Here is a 23,792-nt window from a genome sequence, read left to right on the forward strand (position 1 = left end):
TGTTATGTTATTTAAAATTTCTTAGATCATACTAAGAAGAGTCAGGAGATGAAATCAGTGCTTTTTAGTAACTTTTCTAGATGGTCTGTAAAACAGTTAGCTATAAGATGTTATACACAGTAAGTCTGTTGTTTCAAACTCCCATCATAATAGCTACTAACTAGTACCAATGCGTTACCTGTTCACTCACAGGAATCCTAGGTGTCAGAGAGAAATTATTATAACTTAATTTATAAGTGAGGAACTGAGTTATAGAATCTGTGCTCATAGTCACACGAGTCATCTGTAGCAGGGCTAAAAAATGGATTCTAGCTGTAGTCACAGCTGAGTACATCAACAACTTTTTTTCCCCAGTTTTAGAGCTGCTATAAATTTAGTGTTGGAGATGTTTACAGACCCTGCTTTTAGCAGCAACCAATAAATTGAATTTTATAATCTAATGCATAATATTTTATTTATTGCTCACTAGAACTAACCTTCTGGGGTTGATGAGCTGTGTAGGGCAATTTCCTTACAGGGAGATAGCATGGAGTTCATACTTGTCGCTCAGATAATAGGTCCAAATAGCTCTTGGTCTTGCAATCAAAACCTGTTGTGGGGTCTCTTGAAATTCTTTTGTGAGTAAGCATTAGGATCTCGGTGTCACCTGAAATGGTATTCACTTTCTAAATTAACTGTATTAAAAGCTAGCCAAGGGCATCATAGGAAGACCTTAAGGAAGCATCTGAATCAATTCTCTGAAGAAAAGTGTGCTGCTTCAGTAACGGTTATTCCGCCTTCATGCTTGTACTTGAAAATGTTATTACTACTGCTGTGACCTCTGACGTGGAGTAGAAGTCAGAGGGTCTTTTGAGTTTTCTAATAATTAACGTAATTATGTATTTCAATTGCATGCATGTCATTTTATATGAGCATAAGACTTTATATATATGATACATATGTTCCAACTTGGAAGGTGATTTTATTTTATTTTATTTTTACAACTTCATAGTGCTAACAGAAGTACTTCTGGCTTTTCTAGTTCCTCCCTTTTCTTATGTGAAAAACTAGTTCAAGTTGTTTACTGGAAAGAATGTGACAAGTTGCTTGTGATTGGCCTTCCTGAAGAAAAGTGAGTTTCAAACACAGTATTTTCTTTCTAACTTTGTTTTACACTTTTCTCAAATACCAACCTCAAATTCTACTGTTGTGTTATCAAAGAACAAGGAAGGGAGGGCTTACAATGTTCTCTTCTTACTTTAGTTAGATTTTACAGCTAGGATCCCACTGTTTGGATTGACTTTGCTTGCATCTTTTAAATACCCCTGTTACAGTTTCTTCTTCATTCCCTGTGAGGGGCATGCGGTCTTAGTAGATCTCCAGAAATACATATAAGCTGTAACAGTCACTTTCACTGTTTTGTGAAGTCATGCCTTGATTAGAGACCACTGAGTAACAGTAGTAGTATTACATATTTAGGTGTTCTAGAAGTCAAGAACTTTGGAATATTTTCTTCCAGCTTTACTACTATGTCTGTGTGATCATGAGCAAGTTACTCAAAGGAAACTTCTCATACAGTCCTATGAAATAATTTTTGTTTGCAAATATAACACTGGTTGTGGAGACTCTTGAGAAGATGCCTATGCACATTCACAGTAGATAAGGACATTATAAACATAAGCAAACGTTTTATTGTTATTTTTTATTTTTAGTGTGTCACTTACCCAGCTGAGAAACATGATTGAAGATGTTGTCAAGACCTTAAAATTTATGTACAGCTCTTTAGACAGGTGAGTTATTTCAGAAGCATTTTCTTTTCAGTCACTAGTTTTCAGTTGATGCTCATGGAAAAAGAGCATTAATTTCTAATATTTACATTGATTTTTTTTGCCTGTTCTCTTACCTTTGCGCAAAACCAGGATTCTGTTCTTCTTACTTTTTGTTTCATTCTTAAGACTCCTCGTAAAACTCTTTTAAAATAGTCTTCGTTATTTCAGAAAATGTTGTCCATGATTAGGTTAAATCATTCACATAACCTAAGTCACTCTGGATGTCAACAGTACTCTGCAAATGTGTTAAACCACTGTCTGCAAAATGTATATATGAATCATAGTGTTATATTTGTAATAAAATAAACATTCTAGACTTCTCAACTTTATTTGGCAGAGTAAATGTCTTTCTCTACATTTGGAAATTACCCAGAAAAATTTCAGTCTGACTGTAACCTAAATAAAATTGCCAAGGTGGGCTATTCATATGCTTGCATTCACTTCAGGATTGAAGTGTGTATGCCATGGAGAAAATCCTAGCATTTCTATTACTTTTGTGCTGTTCAGGACAGAAAAATATTTTAGGCAGAACAGCCTCATGTAATGCCAAGTCGTAGCTTTTTCTCATAGCATTTGTAACAACAAGGAGCAACTTATATTTGTTATACTTGAAGCAATTTAAATGCATCTCAGAAAAAAACGTTAGCTTTGAATGTGGAGGATAAAGGACTTGATTTTTCTGTAAGTATAGGAGATCATTTGGAATAATAGAGGTTTTTTTGTACCTTCTGAAGAAAATAGTCGTACAACACAGAGATCTATAACACATAAAAATAGTTAAATAAATTATTAAAATAAAGAAAAAGAATAATCTGATTTTTTTTTAAATGCGAAGCTGATCATTGCCTCATCTTATGTTGCTCTAATAATACAATACTGCTTTCAGCACGGCTGTTTCTTCTTTGTATGTATGTACTGTCTGAGTATTAGCATAGCGTTTGCTTAAAAGGAACGTTAAAAAATCCAAATGTAGTTATCATGCTGTAAAGAGGCTTCGACAGCACAGAGGGTTATATAAACAAGCTACAAGTTTCTTGATGATATTTTAACTTGCAGTTCATGTTTGTTCAGTGCTTTTTGCCAGGTGGAACATGTTTCTCGTCTGGATCATTTTTTCAACCTGTTCTTCCAGCGAGCACTTCAGCCTGCAAGACTTAACTCAAATGCCAGCCCCAGTGTTCAACACTACACTACCTGCAGTGCATTATTCTTAGACAGTCTCCCAGGCTTGCGCTGGCTGACTTTGCCTCAGGAAATCAAGGTGATCTTGTTTTCAGATCTCTTTAGAACTTGTCTAAGTCAAGCCAGAAAACTAACACAGGTCTTGCATATATCTTTTGCTGACACTGTGTAATATAAATTTGGGCTGCCTATTTTCCTACAGAACCTTTCTCTTAAGTTTAAAGCTATGCAGTCGTTTACATTGGAAACAGAATGCTATTACATATGTAGTTCAATGACTTCAGAGTTACCTAGGAAGAGAACATGATGATAAAGCAATTAAGATTACTTTTAAAATGTAGATATCTAAATGTAGATATGTCATAAGGAAAGCACGTCATGGTATGTAGCTTTATGTTTGATTCGTTTGATTTACATAAATGATGAGACATTTAAAAAGTACTAGCAGTTAAAATTCTACTACTATAGATAAAACAATACTCCAGAAACTCATGTGTAACTTGTGATTTAGGAGACAATCTTATATAACCTTTATCAACGCATTGAGTTACACAAAGGGAATAGTATGCAATCACCAAAGAATGTAAGGGAAAACTTGTGAGAAATGACATTTAGGACAAATGCTGGCAATTGTGGCTTACATGCAGCAAGTTACTCTGAAATGTTTTCTTTCTTTTCTGATGTTTTTTTCTGTTATGTATGCAGATCATCTTTAACTCAGTCTTCTGTTCTTTATATTTTCTGTTAATTCTGATCTCAAATGCTTTAATAACATAACTGTGCATGTATTTGTTTGGAAATGAACCAAAAGACTTCTGGTATCTCCTTCAAAGGGCAATTTGCAATTTTTTTTTCTGTTTCTGTGCTACAATTTGTTATAATGTGATTTAGTATCACTATTTAAGGGTTATGTTTTCCATGGAGAGCATTGTTAGAACATATTTTGATCTCGCTGTAGGTTCAGATGTAGATAACAAGGTCTTGTTGGGTGCAGTTGGCTGCCATATTTTCAAATATTCTGCAAGTACAGAAGTTAATCTGCACTTTGAAAACATGGAAATCAATAAATGATTGCTTCTATGTTGTTATTTTGTATTTGAACAGTGTCCTGCTGTATGCTTCCCCAGTCAAAAACAGAGCTGTATATTACTTTCAAAATATAGAACTGATAATGAAATATAAAAGCAATCTTCTTTCTGAACCACGTAGTCAGTATATGAATGAATCTCAGTTCTGTACCTTCTCCAGGGCACATACAGCAAACCACTGGTTACAGGGGAAAAGACTTACATATTTTGACTGTAGATTAGGAAGCAAGCCTATAGATGTTTTTTGGAGTATGCTACTCCTAAAGTGCAGCATATCACTTCCTCATTGTGATTTTATTAACTTTATAAGTGACTTTTCTTATTCTTTCTGTTATTTCAGCCTGTTTTATGCCTACTAGCTGTAAGTACAAAATCTGATGCGAACATGAAAAAACAGTTTCTATTTCAGGAAACTTATTTCCCAGGACAGTGGTTAAAAGTAGTTTTGGAGATGTTTTATATGTAATTATGTAGAATAATACTAGTTCTGAATTGCTAAGATCTTTGGATCTCTAAATGTCCTACAAGTTGCAGCTGTATTAGGAAGATAAGGTCTATTAATACTTTGAGAGAGCATTTCAAGAAGTAGAGGATTTTATCTACATCAATGTAGTAGCTTCATATAACTCTCCTTCTACTGTTCCTAATGTGCCATGTTTCTTAACTTTTTCCAGAGTTTCTCAGAATCAGGTGAAATGTTCATATATTCCATGCAGCAACTATTTGTTCCATTAGTGTGAAGACTTCGGGTAGCACTTCTGTTACACCTGTGATATAAATTACTACAGTTGAAGTGCTAATCTTCAACTCCTGTTATTAGTGGGAAAAAATCTGGCAATTTAACTGATTTACTCCAGCTTTTTGCTTTAGTATTAGATGAATAATGTCTTAGGACTCCAATGCAAAGCAGGACTCTTCTGCATAAACTATGAAGCCTGAATCGAAAAGTCTAGCTCAAAAAGGTACTTCTATACTGTAGGTATCATTCAAAGACCTAAATGTATGTCTAGACAGCTAATTACTTTGTAAATCTATTGATCTTTAATGAGACAGATGCATTTTAAAATTGAACCACCTTTTCTATTTAGAACAATCACGTTGGCATATAAGCACTCTAATACCTAGTCAGGCTCCAGTTGAGAAAGTAACTTTCCATACAGTGCAGATGTTCTTTAATAAACTTTAGTGAATCGAGGAATCATTTTTGCTTTTGTGATTTTCAAATATACTCAACTCTATATTAGGAAATTACTTTCCATTCCATGTGAAGAGCAGATTGCATATCATATTTATGTGTGAAGGAGAATTTTAGTCAGACCTCTGCTTTTGTAGTATATGCTTTAATGACAGAAGTACATGTTGTGCTTGACCAATCTCCTTCTCTGACTGGGTGACCGGATTGGTAGATGAGGGAAAGGCTGTTGAGACAGTCTACCTAGACTTCAGCAAAGCTTTTGACACAGTCTCCCACAGTATTCTCCTGGTGAAACTGGCTGCCCATACCTGGCCTGGACAGGTATACCCTTCTTTGGGTAAGGAACTGGCTAGAGGGCCATGCCCAATGGGTAGTAGTTAATGGAGTAAAGTCCAGCTGGCAACCTGTTACAAGTGGTGTCCCTCAGGGGTCGGTACTGGGGCCTATCTTGTTTAATATCTTTATTGATGACCTAGATGAGGGGATTGAGTGTACCCTTAGTAAGTTTGCATATGACACCAAGTTGGGAGGTGGTGTCAATCTGCCTGAGGATAGGAAGGCCCTTCAGAGGGATTTAGATAAGCTGGATTGTTGGGCTGAGGTGAATGGGATGAGGTTCAACAAGGCCAAGTGCCGGGTCCTACACTTTGGCCACAACAACCCCATGCAGCGCTACAGGCTTTGGGCAGAATTTCTTGAGTGCTGCAGGACAATTGCTTTCATCTCATTATCCCAGTTATATCTGCTATCCAAGTGAAAATTTGTGAAGAGTGCACACAGTCCTTGTAACACACCCATTCACTCTCTTGCAAAATCCATGCTCTGTAATTGAGGGGATTAAAATGTTTATGCAATTCCTAGTTGTAAAACGTGTTTAGTCAGCACTCTGATGTATGTTACAAATGTTACTCAGTGGACCTCTATTATCACACATTTTTTTCCTGTCAAGAAAATGATATTTTTATTTTCCTGTACTATTTGGTGGTGAACCTTTCTTTTCCTCTGTGCTTTTTTCCTTCTTTCTCACATTTCTGCTGAGAGAGACTGTAATGCTTCAGTCTCTAATTTAGCCTGCAGGTTGTTTACCTTCTTATAAAATGACAGGGTTTTAGAGGGATTTACAAAACAACTTATTTTAATGTGTATGACATGAACATGGATTTCCAGAATTATCTTAGATCATCCACATCTGCAAGATTTTTTTTTTTCTAGACAAAGAGCAAATTTCTGGTAGATAAATTTAGTGACGATGTTTTTTATTTGTGTATTCTTCGGAGAATACAAATGTTAGTTTTTTTGTTGGGCAGAAAGCCATTTACATTTTAAATGAGGAAAAAGCTGAGATGTTGGGTACTTGTTGACTGCCAACAGTGTAGCTGACATTTCTGTTTGTGAAACTGGCTGTATTTCAATTAGAGTCAGCTTGTTTAAACAGCCCAGGGAACTTGTCATAGTGGGTTGTAAGTTCTTTTTATTAGTAGCGCATTTATGTCATGAACTTCAGCGGCTACTGACATGTTCTTTAAAGCAATGTATTTTTAGTAAAACTTGCATTAACCAACAGCTCCTGCATTAAGAGAAATTGCACCCACATAACACAGTTTCAGTAGAACAAAGATCATATGTTAGAAAGTTTGGGAAATTTCCTTTGAGGTAAAACCAATCCATTGTGGAAAAAGATTTTTCTAAAAACTCAGTTGGATATAGTAGCTTGGCAGATCTCAGTGTTGTCTCTTGCCTTCAAGGAGTAGTCTCTAGACTTCATGTTTTAAAACATATTGAAACTAAGTGTGACATCTTTATATACAGCATAGTGGGTTCAGGAGGCATACAAGAAGAGACATTTTAGTTTTAAAGAAGAGGGAAATGCATGGCAATTGAATATTTTTCTTTAATCTGTTGAATTGAGGTGCTCTTGATATTTGATATTGCTGTTAAAAAGTAAAAAGTGCATTTTTGTCCATTCAATTTTGTACTTGTGAATTCTAATCCTCTGAGATTAGCAAGATAAAGTGAATTACGCTTTTACTGTAAATTAGTGTGTTAAAAACACCTACTAAAATGTACTGCTTAATATTTCAGATGGAAATTGACACAGCACTGAGTGATCTTGAAGCAGCTGATTTTGCTGAACTGGTAAATATTTACTTTTGTTGTTTGCATTGCACAGTACCTCTTTGCCTTTCTCATATTCAGTAGCTTAAGAAAAGAACTAGTTACTCAGCCATGCTTTGTAAGCAAGTGGGATTCAAAGCAAAGGTACACTGTGTTATTCCTGTTTTAAGATAGATTGATGTTACCCATTTTCTTTGTCCTGAATTTTACTCAGTGGTTAATGTTATAACCATAACCATATTATAATCCTCTAGGATTAGTCACTGAATAAACATGATTCACTGTAATTTAAATCCATGGATTGTCTACAAGGACACTTCTAATCTCAACAAACTTGTTGGTTGGTTGTTCCTTTTTTTTTGCATAAGTAACTGTCTCCCAAGTAATTGTGAATACTACAAAAAGTTTCAGTGGAACACTGAGAACTTAACTTAATAGTTTGAATAAAGCAATTACAAGTTATGCATAATCTTAAAGGAGAAAATAGTAATTTACTTGAGCATATGCTTTCTACTTGGTAAACAGGATGGTGAGATGTAAATGCACTGAAATCTTGTTCAGATAATTGATGATGTTAAAAAAACAAGTTAGGCAGACATATAGTCAGTCTTTCATAACAAATTTTAGAAAATGGTACCAAACAGACTGGATGAATATTTTCAGAAAAGGTTGGTTCTAAGTTGTATTTTATTGCGAATAAATTGATTGCACCCAATATTTTAAAATATTGTATATCCACATAAAGTCAGTCTTACTACTCTGAAAACAATGAGTAGCTAAACTAAAAGACTAATGAGTAGGCATATTTGGGGTAAAATTGAAAAAAAACTAGTAAAAATGCTTTGACTTGGAAGTTTTGCTCAGTGAGGGCCTCTGGTGTCAGTAGTTATGCTTCAGTTTGCTGCAAGAATTAGCATCTCTTGAAAAGTTTGTTTATGGACAGATAAGCGCTGGATGAGAAATCTGAGCATCTTATTTTGAGTTGAAAACTATAGTGACATGAAAATTTATAATGTAGGCTAAAACGTTGTATTTAATTTAACCGCTCAAAATATTCTTATTAATGCCATTTTGATGCCCTACTGATATAAGTGGTTAAAAATGAAAATATTAAATAATACTGATTGACTGGAATTAGTTTCCTTGTATTCACTCTGTAAAATAAAAAGCCTGAACTAAAAATTCATGCTTTTGTTCACAGTCTGAAGATTACTACAACATGAGAAGATTATATATGATTATGGGCTCTTGTCTCTTCTACAAGGTAGTATTACTGATTAAGGCCTACAGGTTAGGAAAATAAAACATTTTAAAAATCCTGTCATGCAGAATTCTTCAGAACCTCACAAATACAATAAGTGTATGTTTGCTTTACATATGAAATTCTAGCAACACATCAGAAACACTGTAACAAAAACATCAACAAAAAGATCATAAAGTGTTACGTGCTATATGATCAATAAAAGCAAAATATTTGTTTGAAGCTGTCTTACGGAAATTCTGTTGCACGTGATGCAAGGATTGAAGAAAGACAGTAATACGAGATGGAAGACTCGCTTGAATTGATTTGGTATATTCTAACAGGATTTTTCTTTGCATTGCTGTTGTTTAATAAAGATGGTCATCTCTCTTTGATCTGTCTTCAAATCAAAGATTTGACAAATTGGATTATCAGCTTTTTCATTTTGGCCTTAATTGTAAATTTATCTATCTTATTAAATGTAGGTAGTGTATTTGACAATGTAAAGACAGAGGAAGATAACACTCTTTGCTTTAAGGAAACTAACTGTCACGCAATTCATCTTTATACCAGTAGTATTATGAGAGTAAATTGTCAGCACAGTGTTTGGGTTGGTTGGTTTGTTTGTTTTTTGTCAACAAGTTTCTTACTGAATACACTTCCTTTTCTGTGTTCAATTAAGGGTTACTTGATTGGCAATCACTTGCCAAAGGAAGATCTCATTGATATAGGTTTATATAGCCAGCACTATTGTCTGTTACCCTTGGCAGCAGAACAGAAGATCGGTCAGTTAGTGATATGGCGGGAAGTATTTCCACAGCATCATATCCAGCCATGTGAAGTGGCAAATTTTACAGGATACACTGAACCCGAAGCAAGATACTTCTTATTGATAGTTGGCTTGGTAAGTACCAAGTTATGTATGCCTCTTTTTGTAGGCTCTGTTTTATTTTTGTGTTTTGCCTGTTGTTCAGCAAGATCATAAATGTCCATGTGTTAATGTTAATTTAGTAATTTTAGGAAATATTCATATTCTATTTGTTTCATGGGACGTTATTTCTTAGGTAGTAGAATTATTTGTATCTTGGTTTTTTTATACTTTTCCACTTCAGTTGGAAATGTTTTACTTTAATGATCCTGTATTTTCAGATAACTCACTGAAGAAATGTTTTTTAAAAGCATTATGTTTTTTGTCTAATATCTGATGAGTGTGTAAACCATAGCTTTCATTTGTGTGGTAACTTAGATAATGTGAAAGGAAAAAGAAAAAACTGCTCTGGGGAGGAGGCAGGGCTCCTGAATATAGTACTGTTTTTTTGTCCAAGCATCTGGTGAGATATAGTACAGTAAAGAGTACATTTTAAATCAAAGGCTAATGTTGCTACCTCCATGTTTACAGAGACACTTTATGCTGTGTGTTCTGCTAGAGGCAGGAGGCTGTGCATCAAAAGCCATTGGGAATCCAGGACCAGACTGTATATATGTAGACCAAGTCAAAGCCACTATACTTCAACTGGAAGGTATAGATGCCAGCATAGAGGAGAGGCTAGATTCTCCTTCCATTCCACCTTTATCTTGTGCTGACTGGTTCCTGCCTACAACACGTGACAAACTGGAGAGCTTAACCACCTCACCTATGCTAAGTAAGATACAAAATGCTTCCAGAACAGAAACTACTCCAGCAAGCAAAAGGACTCTGTTTGGTGATTCTTCCTTAACAACTCGTAAGCCAAGTCCTACAAGAAACAGTGGAGGACCTGACCATGGTAATGAAGGTCCTGCAGAAGATGAAAGCAATAATCAACACTCTCTAGCAGATCAGGTCTGAGAACAGAACAGCTTTTGGTGGGCTCGGGGAAAGTGGCAGTTCTTAACAAAATCCACTAACTTAAAACAAGCATAAGTCCCAAAGCAGAGCTGGATAAAATGTCAAGAGCCCCTGAATTCAGTAGAAGAGACTTGAGTTGCTTTGGGAAATTTTGAAACAGCCTCCCAGCTGTCACATTTTTATTTGGATTATCGTTGCTTCTAAATATTTGGTTTTCAGCTGACTAAACTGGGGACAGCTGTGTTGGAATCAGAATAAGTAATTGGAGAATATCCCCAAAATAATAATGGTGTCAACAAAAGCAATAAGAACAACTTGCTGTATGGTTGTACAACTGCTTCTTACCAGTTTGGGCCAAAAATAGACTAAAATACGTTTTACATTAATTGATGTGACTGGGGCTTCTCAAAAGCAATGCATTATTTTTATTTTAAATAGGTAATTTCTTTCTTTAATTCTGTTCTTTCCTTAGCTATATTTTCTGTTAGTTCATCCATCTACTTGTTTTTCAGGTTGCTAGAAAAAAACATACCCTACCAAATCCATTTCATTTAGGAAATCTTAAGAAGAACTTGTCAGAGATGGACATGGAACTTTTTAACACTATCAAGTAAGAATTTGTTGGCTTTTTAAAAAAAAAAACAAAAACAAGTGTTTCAATTTAAAAGTTATACATGCATGTTTTTTGAAGATGTACATATCCTGGCATAATTTTATTGTAACCAAAACTTTGCTATGTGAACTCGTAATTAGAAGACTTTCTCAGGAATATTTCAGTGGAATGTATACATGTCCAACATATATGTGAACGCAGAAATTCAAGTAAATGAAATTTTGGCTCACATACACCTCAGTCCTCCTTGCTGCTTCTAGGTAGGTGAACAAAGGACAAAGAAGCTGTGGCTCTTCCTAGTGTCCCTTTGTTATTTGGACAACACAGTCTGCTCTGGTATTTAGTTGGAGCACAAAAGAAAACTGTAGGGTTTTTTTTTTTTCCAAAACTTTTTCTTTTCTTGTGAGAATTTTTGAGAGCACAAGTTCAATAGCTAACTGCACTTACGTGTTAAATTTCAATATAAGCAGTCCAAATTAGCAGATTTCCTTGATATAGAAACAAGCACTTTTCTAACGTCTCCATTTTAATACTCCATTGCAGCTAACAGAAAAATGATTATAAGAAAATTGTATATATTGTTTAACGGAAATTTCATTCAGATTTATTTGAATATTAAAATGATTAGCCTATTTTTAAGGTTGACATCTGGTCCTGAGAATACCCTCTTCCACTATCTATCTTTGGAAACAATGCATGGAATCTTTATTACTCCAACTCACAAGGAAGTCGCACGGCTCGGGGGCTCCATCCACCCTCAGTTAATTGAGAATTTCCATCGTTGCTGTCTTTCAATTCGTTCAGTTTTTCAGCAGTCCATGATGAAAGAAGTATGTAAGCTTTGTCTTCAGTCTTTCTCTCTACGTTCTCAATTTATTATTTTAATATTGTTTTCATTTCTTTGTTTAGAAAGTTCACTAGCAGGCAATTCTTTCGTTGTTTAAAAGCACCTGAGTCTTTTACTGCTATAACAGAGTAAACTGAACATCCAACCACATATGCATGTAACTGTGGTTCAACCTGCCATGCCCTCAGAATAAATACTCCATGTATTCAGTATAGTATTTTTCTGTTTGATTTTAGGGCTCTGTAACTTAGCACGAAGTTCTCACACATTGGGTTGAAGTGTAAGAAGTAGCAAGAGAGGGTTGTTGGATTCTTTTAGTCATATTAATCCTATAAGGAAACTTCAGGCTGTAGGAGAAAGTAAATGGATGCCCTCTCTTTGCACAGAAAATGTTTGATATGAGCAGTGCCAGTGCTCCCCTTGCTGCCCTGATTGTATGTCTTAACGCTGACCTGAAGAGAGCCTCTCTGAAGCTGAGGGAATGTTTGTTCTCTGTGCTACCTGAGGTTGCTTATACATTTGCCTCCCACTGATGTCTCTGATAGCTTTCTCACATTGATATTTATCTGGTTATAACCTGGCTGGTTATGATGATCAATTCTTTTTAATTATGCTGCCAAATAATCTCTTGGATTTTAGATTATGTGGGACAGCACAATAGGTGAGCTTTTTTCTCTTTACAAGAAGTTCAAGCTCTAGCCTTGGGCTTAATCCTGATCTCAGGTGCCAGAGCTTCACTTGAGTATTTGGTATTTAGGAAAGAAGGAAAAAAAAAAAAAAAGTAGGAGAAAAGAGAATAGATCTGATGTCAGCAACTCTTCTGCCTTGAACTTGATTATAGTTTTCTGTTTATTTCAAACGATCCATCCAAAGTAAATTGTAGTAACAGTGCAAAAATCTAAACAGTAGCTATGAGAATCAATATGAGATGCACAGATCAGATGTTTTGTGTTCAGTACCTGTTTTGTTCAGAGTCTGGTTTGTTAATTTTGCAGTTGATTTTTACTGACACAAACGAATTAGGGTAGTATTTCATCCCTGCTAATTTTGTGACCTGCTTAGTTTCTTAGAAAAGGAAATAATATTATCACAAGAGGAATAGTGTATACCACTTGCATTTTTTTAGATCCTTAAGTGACAGTCCAAGTTCATTAAATGAGGAATATGAAAGAACAGTACAAATTGACCAATGCAGTTTGCAAGTATCAGTATTTTTTCTGTCTTCCCTTGAAGTTACTGAAGAAGTTATTTCTGGTTAGACTGATGTACCTCAAATCTTTTTTTCTTTTCTTTTCTTTTCTTTTCTTTTCTTTTCTTTTCTTTTCTTTTCTTTTCTTTTCTTTTCTTTTCTTTTCTTTTCTTTTCTTTTCTTTTCTTTTCTTTTCTTTTCTTTTCTTTTCTTTTCTTTTCTTTTCTTTTTTCTTTCCTTTTTTTTTTTTTTTTTTAAGTGTTAGGAAAAACAGCTTAATTTGGTGCATTATGCTGTCAACACCATAAGATGCTAAGGTTAGGCTGAATAAGACATTGGCAGTGGATCTTTAGTTCTGAGCAGTTTGACAGGAGATCTGGAAACGCAAAAGCAAGCAGAGAGAGTACACAAATACTTCTTCTGATCAAACTGCCTTTGGTTAAAGTCGTTAAATAGGCAGCTTGTAGTTCAAACCAAAGATACCCGAATAAACAAACCATTCAGCTATTAAGTGTAGTTCATAAAAAGTGAAGAATGCATGCTTGAAAGTGACACCTTCTGTTTTAGCAACAGCTGTGTCAGCACATGGTTTTCTGGGTTTTTCAGGTGTGTGTCTTTACTGTAAGCAGCAGCTGGGTACATTGTGCCCTGAAAGTCAGAAATAATTGAACATGTGCTGCAGAACAGTTTCTTTTAGAGGAAAATCTGAGAAACCTATGTAAGCCAGCTTGTTAACTAAAAGTATTTTGACTCTAAAAATCCAGGGTAGTTTTTGTTAGTTGGCTTCAACAGTTAATGCTGTAATTGCTGGGTTGTAGTAGGGCACAGTGAAAATGAAAAAGAATGAATAGAACTTCTTTTGAGTTCATAGGGCTTGACAAATAGAAAAAAAAAAAAAGGCAAAAAATGTACTACTGTACTGTTAATTCAAAGGAAGAGATGCAGGCTTTAGCTGCTTTAACATAGTTTGTTGTTCATGAAGCTGCTTTATCTCAGATGTCTTAGTAAAAAGAATGCTGTTTGGCTAGCCCAAAAAATCAAAATAAGGGGAGCACTTCCAAATTGTGTAACAATATTGAAAATCTGTTGATACTGAAGTAACAAAACTGAAAAAAGGAATCACGTAAGCAAAACAGTTATATCTTCTATCCGTCTTCTTGACAGCAACGTCATTCAGCAGCTTTCTAAAGAAAGCATGTTAAAATTACATATACTAATGTTTGCATTAAAAAAAAAATTATACCAACACTTCAACTGTTTTACAGAAAAAGAAGAAAGCAGGCAGGAAAGTCTCAGAATTTAGTAGTACAGATGAAGACTTAGGTCCTGTAAGAGAACATGGAGTTTTGTTTGAATGCTCTCCTGAGAACTGGAATGATCAGAAGAAACCACCACCTACACTGAATTACTGGGTTGTGGGGTAAGTTTAAACACAGACAAATCTATTTCTCTTCAAACCTTCCATTTTGAGTATGCTTCTACCATATTTAAGAATATTTTTTTTCAATTGGGAAGATCAAATCCACTTACTGGTCTATCTGAGATTTTCTGGGGAGGGAGCATTCTTCCCTGGATTTGCTTTCCAAGTTCTGCTGTCAGCACAAATAACTTATTTACTATGACATCACATAATTTTAATTTAAACTTATTTGCATGACAGAATAGTGTGCTGCCCTAGGTATTAAATATTAAAAATAAGAGCTTTTATTCAAAGTGATCAAGTGCATTTAGAAAATAGTATGCATCATCACTTGACAATACAGAACACTGCAAATAATTTAATTGTTTAAGACCAGGCCAGCAAGCCACATTCTGCAGCCATTACTTCTCACTGACCATATTCTGTGATGTCTAATATTTAATTGCAGTTAGCAGACAGTCGTGTTGGGATTAGTCAGTCAGCAGGATGACCAAGGACAGTCCGTTGTTAATATTTACAGAGCTATATGCTATAATACCTCATACAGTTATGCAAAGGTATATTAACAGCTTTTCTATTTTAGTTCTTTCCCTCAAAGAGTCTGTTGGAGTGACACTTAGGAACGTACCTGCCAGGTTGTATTAAGTTTAAAAATGAGTAAATATGTAAATATTGGGGTTTGCTCCCATGTAACCCATTGCAAAAACAAAAGTAACATTAAAATACATAGTAAAAACACGAAAAACTTTGTAATAGGCTTTAGAAAACTGAAGAGAGAATAACTTACTTTAGGAATCTAACATATGACAACAGTAAAATCATGCAGAAGGGCCACAGAGATTTGCTAGCTGTATTATGCAGCAATTGCAAAAAGCTAACACCTGTGATTTCTTATTTTTGTGGGGGTTTTTGTGTTCTTTTCTTCAGAAGACTCTTCTTGCATCCAAAACCACAGGAGTTTTATGTTTGTTTCCATGACTCAGTTGCGGAAGTTGCTGTTGAGCTGGCCTTCAAGCTGTCCTTCGGTTTAGCTACATAGATGAACTTTCTCAGTATTCAGTCATCCTTGTTCTCAACTCTCAAAGCATTTAAGGGTAGTGAGAAATGAACTCAACTGAGGTGCCTGCTGATGGCATATCTTTGAAATGCTTTTAAAAAGGTAAATCTACCTTGTGATTTGACACAGATGAAACTTCAGAGCTGATTCTAATGACCTAATCAGTTGAATACTTATAAAAAATTTCGGAGCACCAAAGTTTTTGTATTTATCGTCAAATTATTTATCCTAATTGTAACTTCATTATGTGAAAACCTCACATAATTAGTACATTCACTGCTGTTCACTGTCCGGTATTCAATGTAAAATGATACACTGATGTCCTCTTGAATATTTGGCAGTCACTGATAGGGAAAAGTAAATTTCCCAATTGATGAAAATTTTGTGCCTCTAAGCACATGAAAAATACAGAAATATTTTCAGTAGCATTGTGTTAATCACAACAAAAAGAAACCTTTTAGAAGAATAATGATGTTTAGCTACCCAAAACTGATGCTGTAACATTTTTGCTAGTGCACACTGTTAGACACTTGAGACCTACAGCGTGACTGATGTTTTATCTGATTTCATGACTTTTATCATAAATAATGCTTACATTTGTTAAAAAAAAAATAGTTTTGAAGGCACAAAACAGGTGTGCTGAAGGTGATATTTTTGTTTAAGACCAATGCATGGATAGCTACTTTTGTATTATATTCATAATTTCATAATAAAAAATATATATTTTTAAAAGACCAGTACGGTGCTATTCTAATTTCTTTTGAAGTTGCATATTTTCTTTTTGTTCATTTAAACAGTATTTGTTTAGCTAGATCTTCTACAATCTAATGCTGGATACTGAAAAAAAAGTTAGGTTACACCTGTATGAGGCAAAAGAAGGAATGCTTGCAAGATCAGAAGGCTTCTACGGAATTCCGCTTTCCTACTAATTGCTGAAAGGTTTGTGGTAGACAAACTAGCTGCTCTGATTGCATTTGTTTATTTATTCAGATAGTTTTATTGAAGATCTAGTTTAAAATGTTTGATTTTCTTGGGTCCTTTTTTTACCCCATCCAGCACATTTAGATTTGGTCATCTGCATAGTATCCAATCACATACTTTGTCAGTACTGCAATTTTTTTTTTCTTTGCTGCCTCTACTTGCTATCAATAGGATCAAAAGAAAAAATATAGATGTATTTAGGAAATTAAATTCAGTTGTTTAGGTTCTCATGATCAAATCCTTAGCTCGTTTCAACTAGTAAACTGCACTCAGAGTAATTCTAAACTGAGCCTTTAAATACCTTTGACTGCTCACACTGGCTGATTCACAGCTTGGTTTGAATTGTTCAGGAGTTGCTTTCATTTCACGCAGTAGGAATCTTAAGCCTGAAGTTTAAGTATATGATGGAAGGTTTTGTTAATCAGCCCTTTCCCAAATTGATGATTCCTTGATGACAGCATATCAGTTTGAGATGTACAGAGCAGAGTTGCATCAGTAGTGCTTTTATGTTTCCATTCTCCATCTATAAATTATCTGAGAGAATTACATGTTTGAATATGGATAATATATGAACACCTTTAAATCTAAAATAAGTTTGGAATGTTGTGTTTCTTTTTAGATGAGAAAAGGAACACGGGGTGGGGGGGGAAGCAAACAGTGGACACTGAAAGCTAGGCCTAATTCATTTTTGTTAATTTGTTTTAGATGGTTTTCTTTTTTGTTTTGTTGTTTTGTTTTTTCAGGGCACTTTGCTGCCAGCGTAGTGGGCTAATCTCAGTTGACATAGTTGGGTTAAGTCACTGCAGAAAAAACAGTGAATATGTAGTGTGTGTGGAAGTAAGAAGAAGGATTGAAGGGGCTCCTTCAGTAGCAATCAGCTATGAGAGCTGCGCTGAAAGTAATGTCTTCTATTTTATTATGTTGGCCCATGACATCAGAGGTAGATGTTGATGGTACGGCAGTAAAAGTTGAACCTTCCCATCAATGTTCTATTACACCTTGTTGCCATGCAACAGATGGCAGCAGAGGAGCCCTGCCCCTAAGAGTCATTGAGAGCAGAGGAATGGTGTGCCCTGAGGTAACGCGCCCTGCTGCAAGGGACTGGGGAGCAGCTGTTGACCTGGTGGAGCAGTGCCAAGTGCCGTGGTGGATGTGCAGAGCTGGTGGCGTGATGGCTGCCCAACAAACAGGTGAAGCTGCTGCTGCAGGTGTAGGCCTCATCCAAGCAGATCCAGGCAGAGCAGCAGTGCAGGGTTATGGTCAACTGCTTTGTGCACATCCAGACAGAACAAGGTACAGACCCAGCCATTCTGTTTCACCACTGTGCTTAGGAAAACAAACAATTTCAGAAACATTTCTGTAGCCACAGTGATGGCAAGCCAATTGCAGGCTGCTGGCGTTCAGAGGAGTGCTGCTAGGTGGGGGGAGGAGGTAGGGAGAAGGTGCACTTCCCTTCATGATTCTTGTTGATGTGAAAAACAAACCTGCAGCCACGAAGTCAGCACGCTTTTATATGATGAAGCAGGAAAATTATGCTTAGCGGTGGTTGTGGGCATTTTCCTTCTGATGTTTCTCAGAAGCAGCAGTTATTCAGTATAACCATGTTGATCTGAATGAAAGCGTACTCAGAAAAGAAAGGAATACCTAGGCTTGATTTTTCTTTGCCCTTAAGATATCTTTGCCTTCACCCACAAGAACACAAGAAGATATTTAAGTGAAGTGCATGGCTGCGCGTTACGAAGTTCAGTCTCACTGCTGCTCAGCACTGCCTACCAGCACGGATGGGAGCCAGGCACGGAGCAGGGGCAATGATGGCAAAAAGCATACGCTTTTCTCATGGTTCACGTAAGATTTCCCTCCTGTGTTAGCTCCTCAGCACCATTCAACTTAGTGCGTTTACATTAGCATCCAGAGGAGTCCTCTTTTTGATCTAGAAAAAGAATATCACCACAAAAGCCCTGCAAAGTTTCTGGTGTGTATGAACCACTTAGTTATTGTTTTAGTATGGAGTCGGAGCACCCTCTATGGAAACTAACCAGTATAGGCAGGCTCCTTCTAGAAAAGGACAGCTTAAAGAGAGTCTGATGTTCTGTGGTTTCTCTTGACAGTTTTTTATGTATCCAGACTGCAGTTGATGCAGGTATCTCTACTCTTAGAGAGGTATAGAAGTTCATGAAAGTTTATGGAAGTAAGGAAGCTGAAAGTGTTTCCCATCCCTCAGCATTTGCATTGATAGTTTCTTGTACTAACACCGAATGCATACATTTGTTGGTACACATCAGAATAAATCCAGATTTCTAGCACCAAATGCCTGAAAAATAAAAGACCTGAAAAGGAATATTTCTAACCTTTTTTATACCTCATATAAGTAGAAACAGTAGAAGGAATGCTGTATAAAAAAACTCCATGTAATACAAACTGTGGATGTTTGTTATGTTAAAGAATCCATTTTCTTTTCAGTAGGATTTTTTCAGTTCTGGCATGTAAATGTTATACACTGTTTTCCAACAGAGGCTCCAAACTATGCTTTCAAAGACAGGTACAAACAGATTTTTATGTCCAAAGTGGATAAGTGAATAAACTGGTAAATACATAACCTCTTGGTTCTGCTTCATAAACTCACTAGATCTGGTCTAGAACTGTGCAGGTCCTTCTCTCAGCACGGTTGGTAATTCATGGTAGTGTGTTGACAACATTTTGTAATTAGCATATTTAAAAGTGAGCATGGTTTACTGTATAGCTTATTGTTGAAGGTAATGAAGTCTGACTTTTTCACTTCTGTGATTAATAACTTAGTGAAGTGCATGTAAGTAACTGCTCCTAACTGCAGTCAAAAATTTCAAAGTTTTGTTCAGAACACAATGCTTTTGGTGTTAACTGATGGAATTATTAAGATATATATTGAAAATCTTAGATTCAAGTGCCAATGTTTCTGCTCTTTGTTAAAAAATCCCAATTACATTTTAGCAGTTAAGATGGCACTAGCATGGATTCTAATCTCAAAATCTCACAAGTGAAATTAGAGCCGTTTTTATTCTATTGTGTGAAGTTCTTGTGTTGTGTCCCTCAAGCAGAAGTCTGTCTTTATCTTGTTACTTTTCTCTGTGTTATTTGCTTGCTATTGTTACTGTGCAACTGCCTGAAAGAGCTCCTACAAATTAGAATATGCCATACATTATTAGAAGGTGTGCTATTAGTGTAGCTAAGTAATGGCTCTGTAAACTTATTTCTTGCTATACGTAAAGCTGGAAACATTTATGAATAGTTGAAAAATTTTGAGGAGTCTATTTTTGTACAAATGGAACACGAAAAAGAAAGAAACAATAAGCTATGGCTCAAAATGCAAATTATACTTTTGAGCTACGCTGTCTTACCTTGCACGTTTGTTCACTTCAAGAGGAAAGTTCCTTAACTTGGATGGATTCTCACTGGGACACAGAGGTCAGCACTCAGGGAATTAATTGCAGGAAATCTTGATCCTGAAATATAAAGTGTTGATAATGGAATTTGAAAAATTACATCAAATGTATTCATATCTGAACAGAAAATAAGTTAATATATTTTTCATGTAGGAATCTGCTTTATTTGTGTTTTTCTTAGGTTATCCATTTCACAATTTCATTGATTATGTTTTCATAATTTAACCAAAAGTCTGGGTTCTGTGGTTTCTCTTGATGACAGTTTTTTTCTGTGATGCCAGAAAAATCTGCCACGGGCAATGTTTGTGCCATGAGCTTTCCTGGTGTTGCTTCCCAGGAAGAATGTTGTCAGTCCTTAAGTTTGGATCGATCCCCCCGTATTGCATGCAAATTCCTCAGCTGTCCTTTTTCAGTTCCAATTCCTTCATATGTAAAGAGTTTGAAGTTGCTGTTTTCTTTTTCTCATCAGAGTGGAAAAAGTAAAATATGCATGAGATACATAAGTGTTTATAGTTCTTCAAATCTCCTTTCTGCCTTCTAGAAGTATTTCCAGATGGCTTACATGTGTATGTGCTTGTGACTCAAAATTTAGAAACATTCCACAAATAGCATTCAAGATTAATTTCTTCAGAAGGCTATTTAACAAAGTAGCATTATGCATTATTGAAGCTCAGGGACTTGGGATGCTTTCTTACATACTTGATGCAGGATAGGAAATCCAAAGTATGCTGGTGTGCGTGATTTTTGCTTGGCTGGATTATCTTTTGAAAGAGATTACTACAAACTTCAGATTGTAGGGAAGTAAAGTGCAAAGAACTGAACAAAGCAGGCTTTGTCGACTTGCCAGGCACTGTTGGTACTGACAGTAGTACAGGCACAGTTGAGCATCTTCAAATTGCAGCTGTCCCCTCTTTCTTGCTACGTGGACCAGATAAAAAAAAAAACCTGAACACTGCCCTTTTTTTTTTTTATAGCATTCTCATGTTTTTACATTATTGTGCTACTCAAAGACTTAACATTTTTTTTTAGACTTATTAGAAAGCCGCTGCATGATGGACTATTGATTATTAATCTGAATGTACACGCTGTAAAAACTGTTTCAGTATTACTAAAGGAAAAAAAAAGCTGAGAAGTTTTAATAGCATTGAAACATTTCAGCGCTCCCTTGAGACTAGAGTGACCTCATTTAATTCTTAAGCCTCTATTTGCCCAGTAAAGACACACCAGAAGAAGGATCATAGCCTTTCTAAATTTAGCTGTTGGAACCAGCTAACAAGGCATTACATCAGATAAATGTTAGGTAAAGATCTCTCTTTTGCTGTAGGTGAAACAAGAAGAAAATGTTCCTTAGTGTTCTTTACCAAAGAAAAACACTTTGCTAAACATCTGAGTTTCCTTCTCAGTGTAGTGCAATAGCAATTTCTTCTGATTATTTGGATGCAGAGAAGAGGGAACCCATAAAGGTCCCGTTTACTGCTTTATGACAACATATCACCAAGATAACACTTTCTTTCATGGGGCACTGCCCAATATCCTTCATGGGACAGGAGGAGCCTGAGGGCTAGTTCTTTGTCCTGCAGAGAGGGACTTGAGGGTTCTGATGGACGAAAAGCTGGACATGAGCCAACAGTGTGCACTTGCAGCCCAGAGTATACAGACAGAGATACTGACAGTATCCTGGGCTGCATCAAAAGAGAGGTGGCCAGCAGGTAAAGGGAGGTGATTTTATCCCCCTCTACTCTGCCCTTGTGAGGCCCCATCTGGAGTACTGCATCCAGGCTTGGAGCCCCCAGGACAGAAGGGATGCAGAACTGTTGGAGCAGGTCCAGAGGAGAGTCACAAAGATCATGGGAGGGCTGGAGAAAGGTTGAGGAAACTGGGCTTATATAGCTTGGAGAAGGTTCTGGGGAGACCTCATTGTGGCCTTCTGGTACATGAAGGGAGCTTACAAGCAAGAGGGAGACTGAGTTTTTACACACTCTGATAGTGATAGGATAAGGGGAATAGCTTTAAACTAAAAGAGGAGATTTAGGTTAGATATTAAGCAGAAATTTTTTACTCAGTGTGGCGAGGCACTGGCACAGGTTGCCCAGAGAAGCTGTGACGTATCTTGTTTAACACATATCTTGTTTGTGTGATGTCTGTGATCATTTGCATAGCATGTTTTTAGTTGAAATACTAGACAAGTGATACTCTTAAGTCATTTGGTTGTTTTTATAAACAGGCATGTACCAAGTTAAATACTTCAAGGAATTAAAGAGCGCTGTTTTGATTATCGTTCAAGAAACTAATCCAGGAAAAACTTAACCTTTTGCACAGAATGATGTGTTGCTATCTTAGTGAAACTAGATGTTACACATATTGAATTAAAACCTTCCAAATGTGACAAAAAAAAATGTGGAGACCCAAGCATGTAAGGCTTTAAGCAAAACATCATTGGTTCTTTTTCAAGAAAAAATTAAGTAATCCACAATTCTTGTCAGAAGGGAGGATAAATCTTATGGTGTATACAAATCTACCCATCTTCATTTCATGAGGAAACTTCCTGTTATTTCTGAGGTAGTCATTTTCAATAAGAGAAGGGAAAAAGAACTGCTGTGGAATACTGCTTACAGACTTTGGATAGCACTGGGAGGCCTATATGTGATCTGTTTCTGAAAAATAAAGGCTAACAGGTTCTTGACATCTCCTTGCAAACTCTTGGGCTCCACACAAAGCCCTCAGGTCCTCCAGCTACTACTACAAATACTTTTTAGCCCCTGCGAATAAGATTTTGTGATGTACAGGCTGAGAACTGGGGTGACAGATATCACCAGCTCCCATGGGACATGACCTGGGGGACAGGATCTGGTCGGTGGACGGAGCAGAACACGGGTGTGACAGGACTCAGGTTTGTGGCTAATCTGATGTGAATGAATTTTGTTCGTACTTGCAGATTGAGCAAGCGGTGTAACACTACTGCATGCAAGCAAGACTTCTATGAGCAAGTTCAGCTTATCCCATTTGCAATCTCATCTCTGACTCATGCAGTCACACACCTGACAAAGTGAATGTAATTCCTTGTCGCTATCACCAACTCTGCGCTGTGTTCCCCCCTGCAGCACGGTCTGCTGCCGCCAGACGCGCAGCACTGCTGCACGGACAGCTTGCCCCCGCTGCACCGCTAAGCTGCACTGCTCCACAGGAGCATTTGCGCGGGATGGGCTGTGCCTCGGCTTCTCGCAGCGAGCAGTGAGCATGAGCTGGAGCTGCAGGAGCAGCGTGCTGCGGTGCCTCGAGGCACAGGGCTGGTTTTGTCCCCAGCAGGAACTGCGTGGGCTTTGGTCACGGAGACAGAACCGAAGTTCTCGGCAGCGCTGCCGATCCGGTCAGCGCTTCAGCGCTGATGGGCAGCCTGCCCGGTGGAAGGAAAGAGCGCAGTAGTGTCACCTGCTGTGCTAAATCCAGGTGTTCTTTTCAGAGGGGAGCAAATACTTAGGGTGATTTTCCAGCATTGTTTTGTAGGGTTTTGATGTTTATGCCTAAAATGGTACCCATAAAACCAACGTACCCGCAGTGGGGATAAGCAGGCTCCAGGCGCCTTTTTTTCCGAGAAGGCAAAGCCAGCGCCAGCTGCGGGAAGCACGGACGAGTGGCGCTGAGGGAGCAACGGACAGCGCGCGGCCGCTTTAAGGGGGCGGTCCGGGCCCCGCCGCAGTACTGACGCGCGGCGCGGGGCGGCGCTCTGGTGACGCCGCCTTCCCCCGTTTCCAGATCTTTCTGGAATGCGCGGCGCCCGCCGCCTGCTCGGCCCGAGCCCTTCCGGAAAGT

At 37.1% G+C, this 23,792-nt stretch overlaps 1 protein-coding gene and 1 long non-coding RNA gene across 3 annotated transcripts in view; one reads left to right on the top strand and one right to left on the bottom strand.

Annotated features, from left to right (window-relative positions):
• INTU (inturned planar cell polarity protein) overlaps positions 1 to 17,097 on the top strand; it is a 45,879-nt gene extending 28,782 nt beyond the window's left edge. For both annotated transcript variants that reach the window (XM_090138677.1, XM_031607578.2), the window contains exons 6-16: positions 1,022 to 1,111; positions 1,692 to 1,769; positions 2,880 to 3,069; positions 7,356 to 7,409; positions 8,590 to 8,652; positions 9,311 to 9,532; positions 10,028 to 10,450; positions 10,969 to 11,066; positions 11,710 to 11,899; positions 14,371 to 14,525; positions 15,453 to 17,097. In XM_090138677.1, coding sequence (XP_089994803.1) covers positions 1,022 to 1,111; positions 1,692 to 1,769; positions 2,880 to 3,069; positions 7,356 to 7,409; positions 8,590 to 8,652; positions 9,311 to 9,532; positions 10,028 to 10,450; positions 10,969 to 11,066; positions 11,710 to 11,899; positions 14,371 to 14,525; positions 15,453 to 15,564 — 1,675 coding nt within the window. In that variant the 3' untranslated portion in view covers positions 15,565 to 17,097. The remainder of the gene's footprint in view (positions 1 to 1,021; positions 1,112 to 1,691; positions 1,770 to 2,879; positions 3,070 to 7,355; positions 7,410 to 8,589; positions 8,653 to 9,310; positions 9,533 to 10,027; positions 10,451 to 10,968; positions 11,067 to 11,709; positions 11,900 to 14,370; positions 14,526 to 15,452) is intronic.
• Positions 17,098 to 17,763: 666 nt separating this feature from the next.
• LOC149918087 (uncharacterized) lies at positions 17,764 to 23,779 on the bottom strand. The gene is made up of 3 exons (XR_016465838.1): positions 23,533 to 23,779; positions 19,938 to 20,042; positions 17,764 to 18,172 (listed from the first exon to the last, which is right to left on the bottom strand). It is a non-coding gene; the product is annotated as an uncharacterized LOC149918087 (long non-coding RNA).
• Positions 23,780 to 23,792: the final 13 nt, after the last annotated feature.

This window comes from Phasianus colchicus, chromosome 4 (assembly GCF_987193195.1).
Source record: "Phasianus colchicus chromosome 4, bPhaCol1.hap1.1, whole genome shotgun sequence".
Lineage (NCBI taxonomy): Eukaryota > Metazoa > Chordata > Aves > Galliformes > Phasianidae > Phasianus > Phasianus colchicus.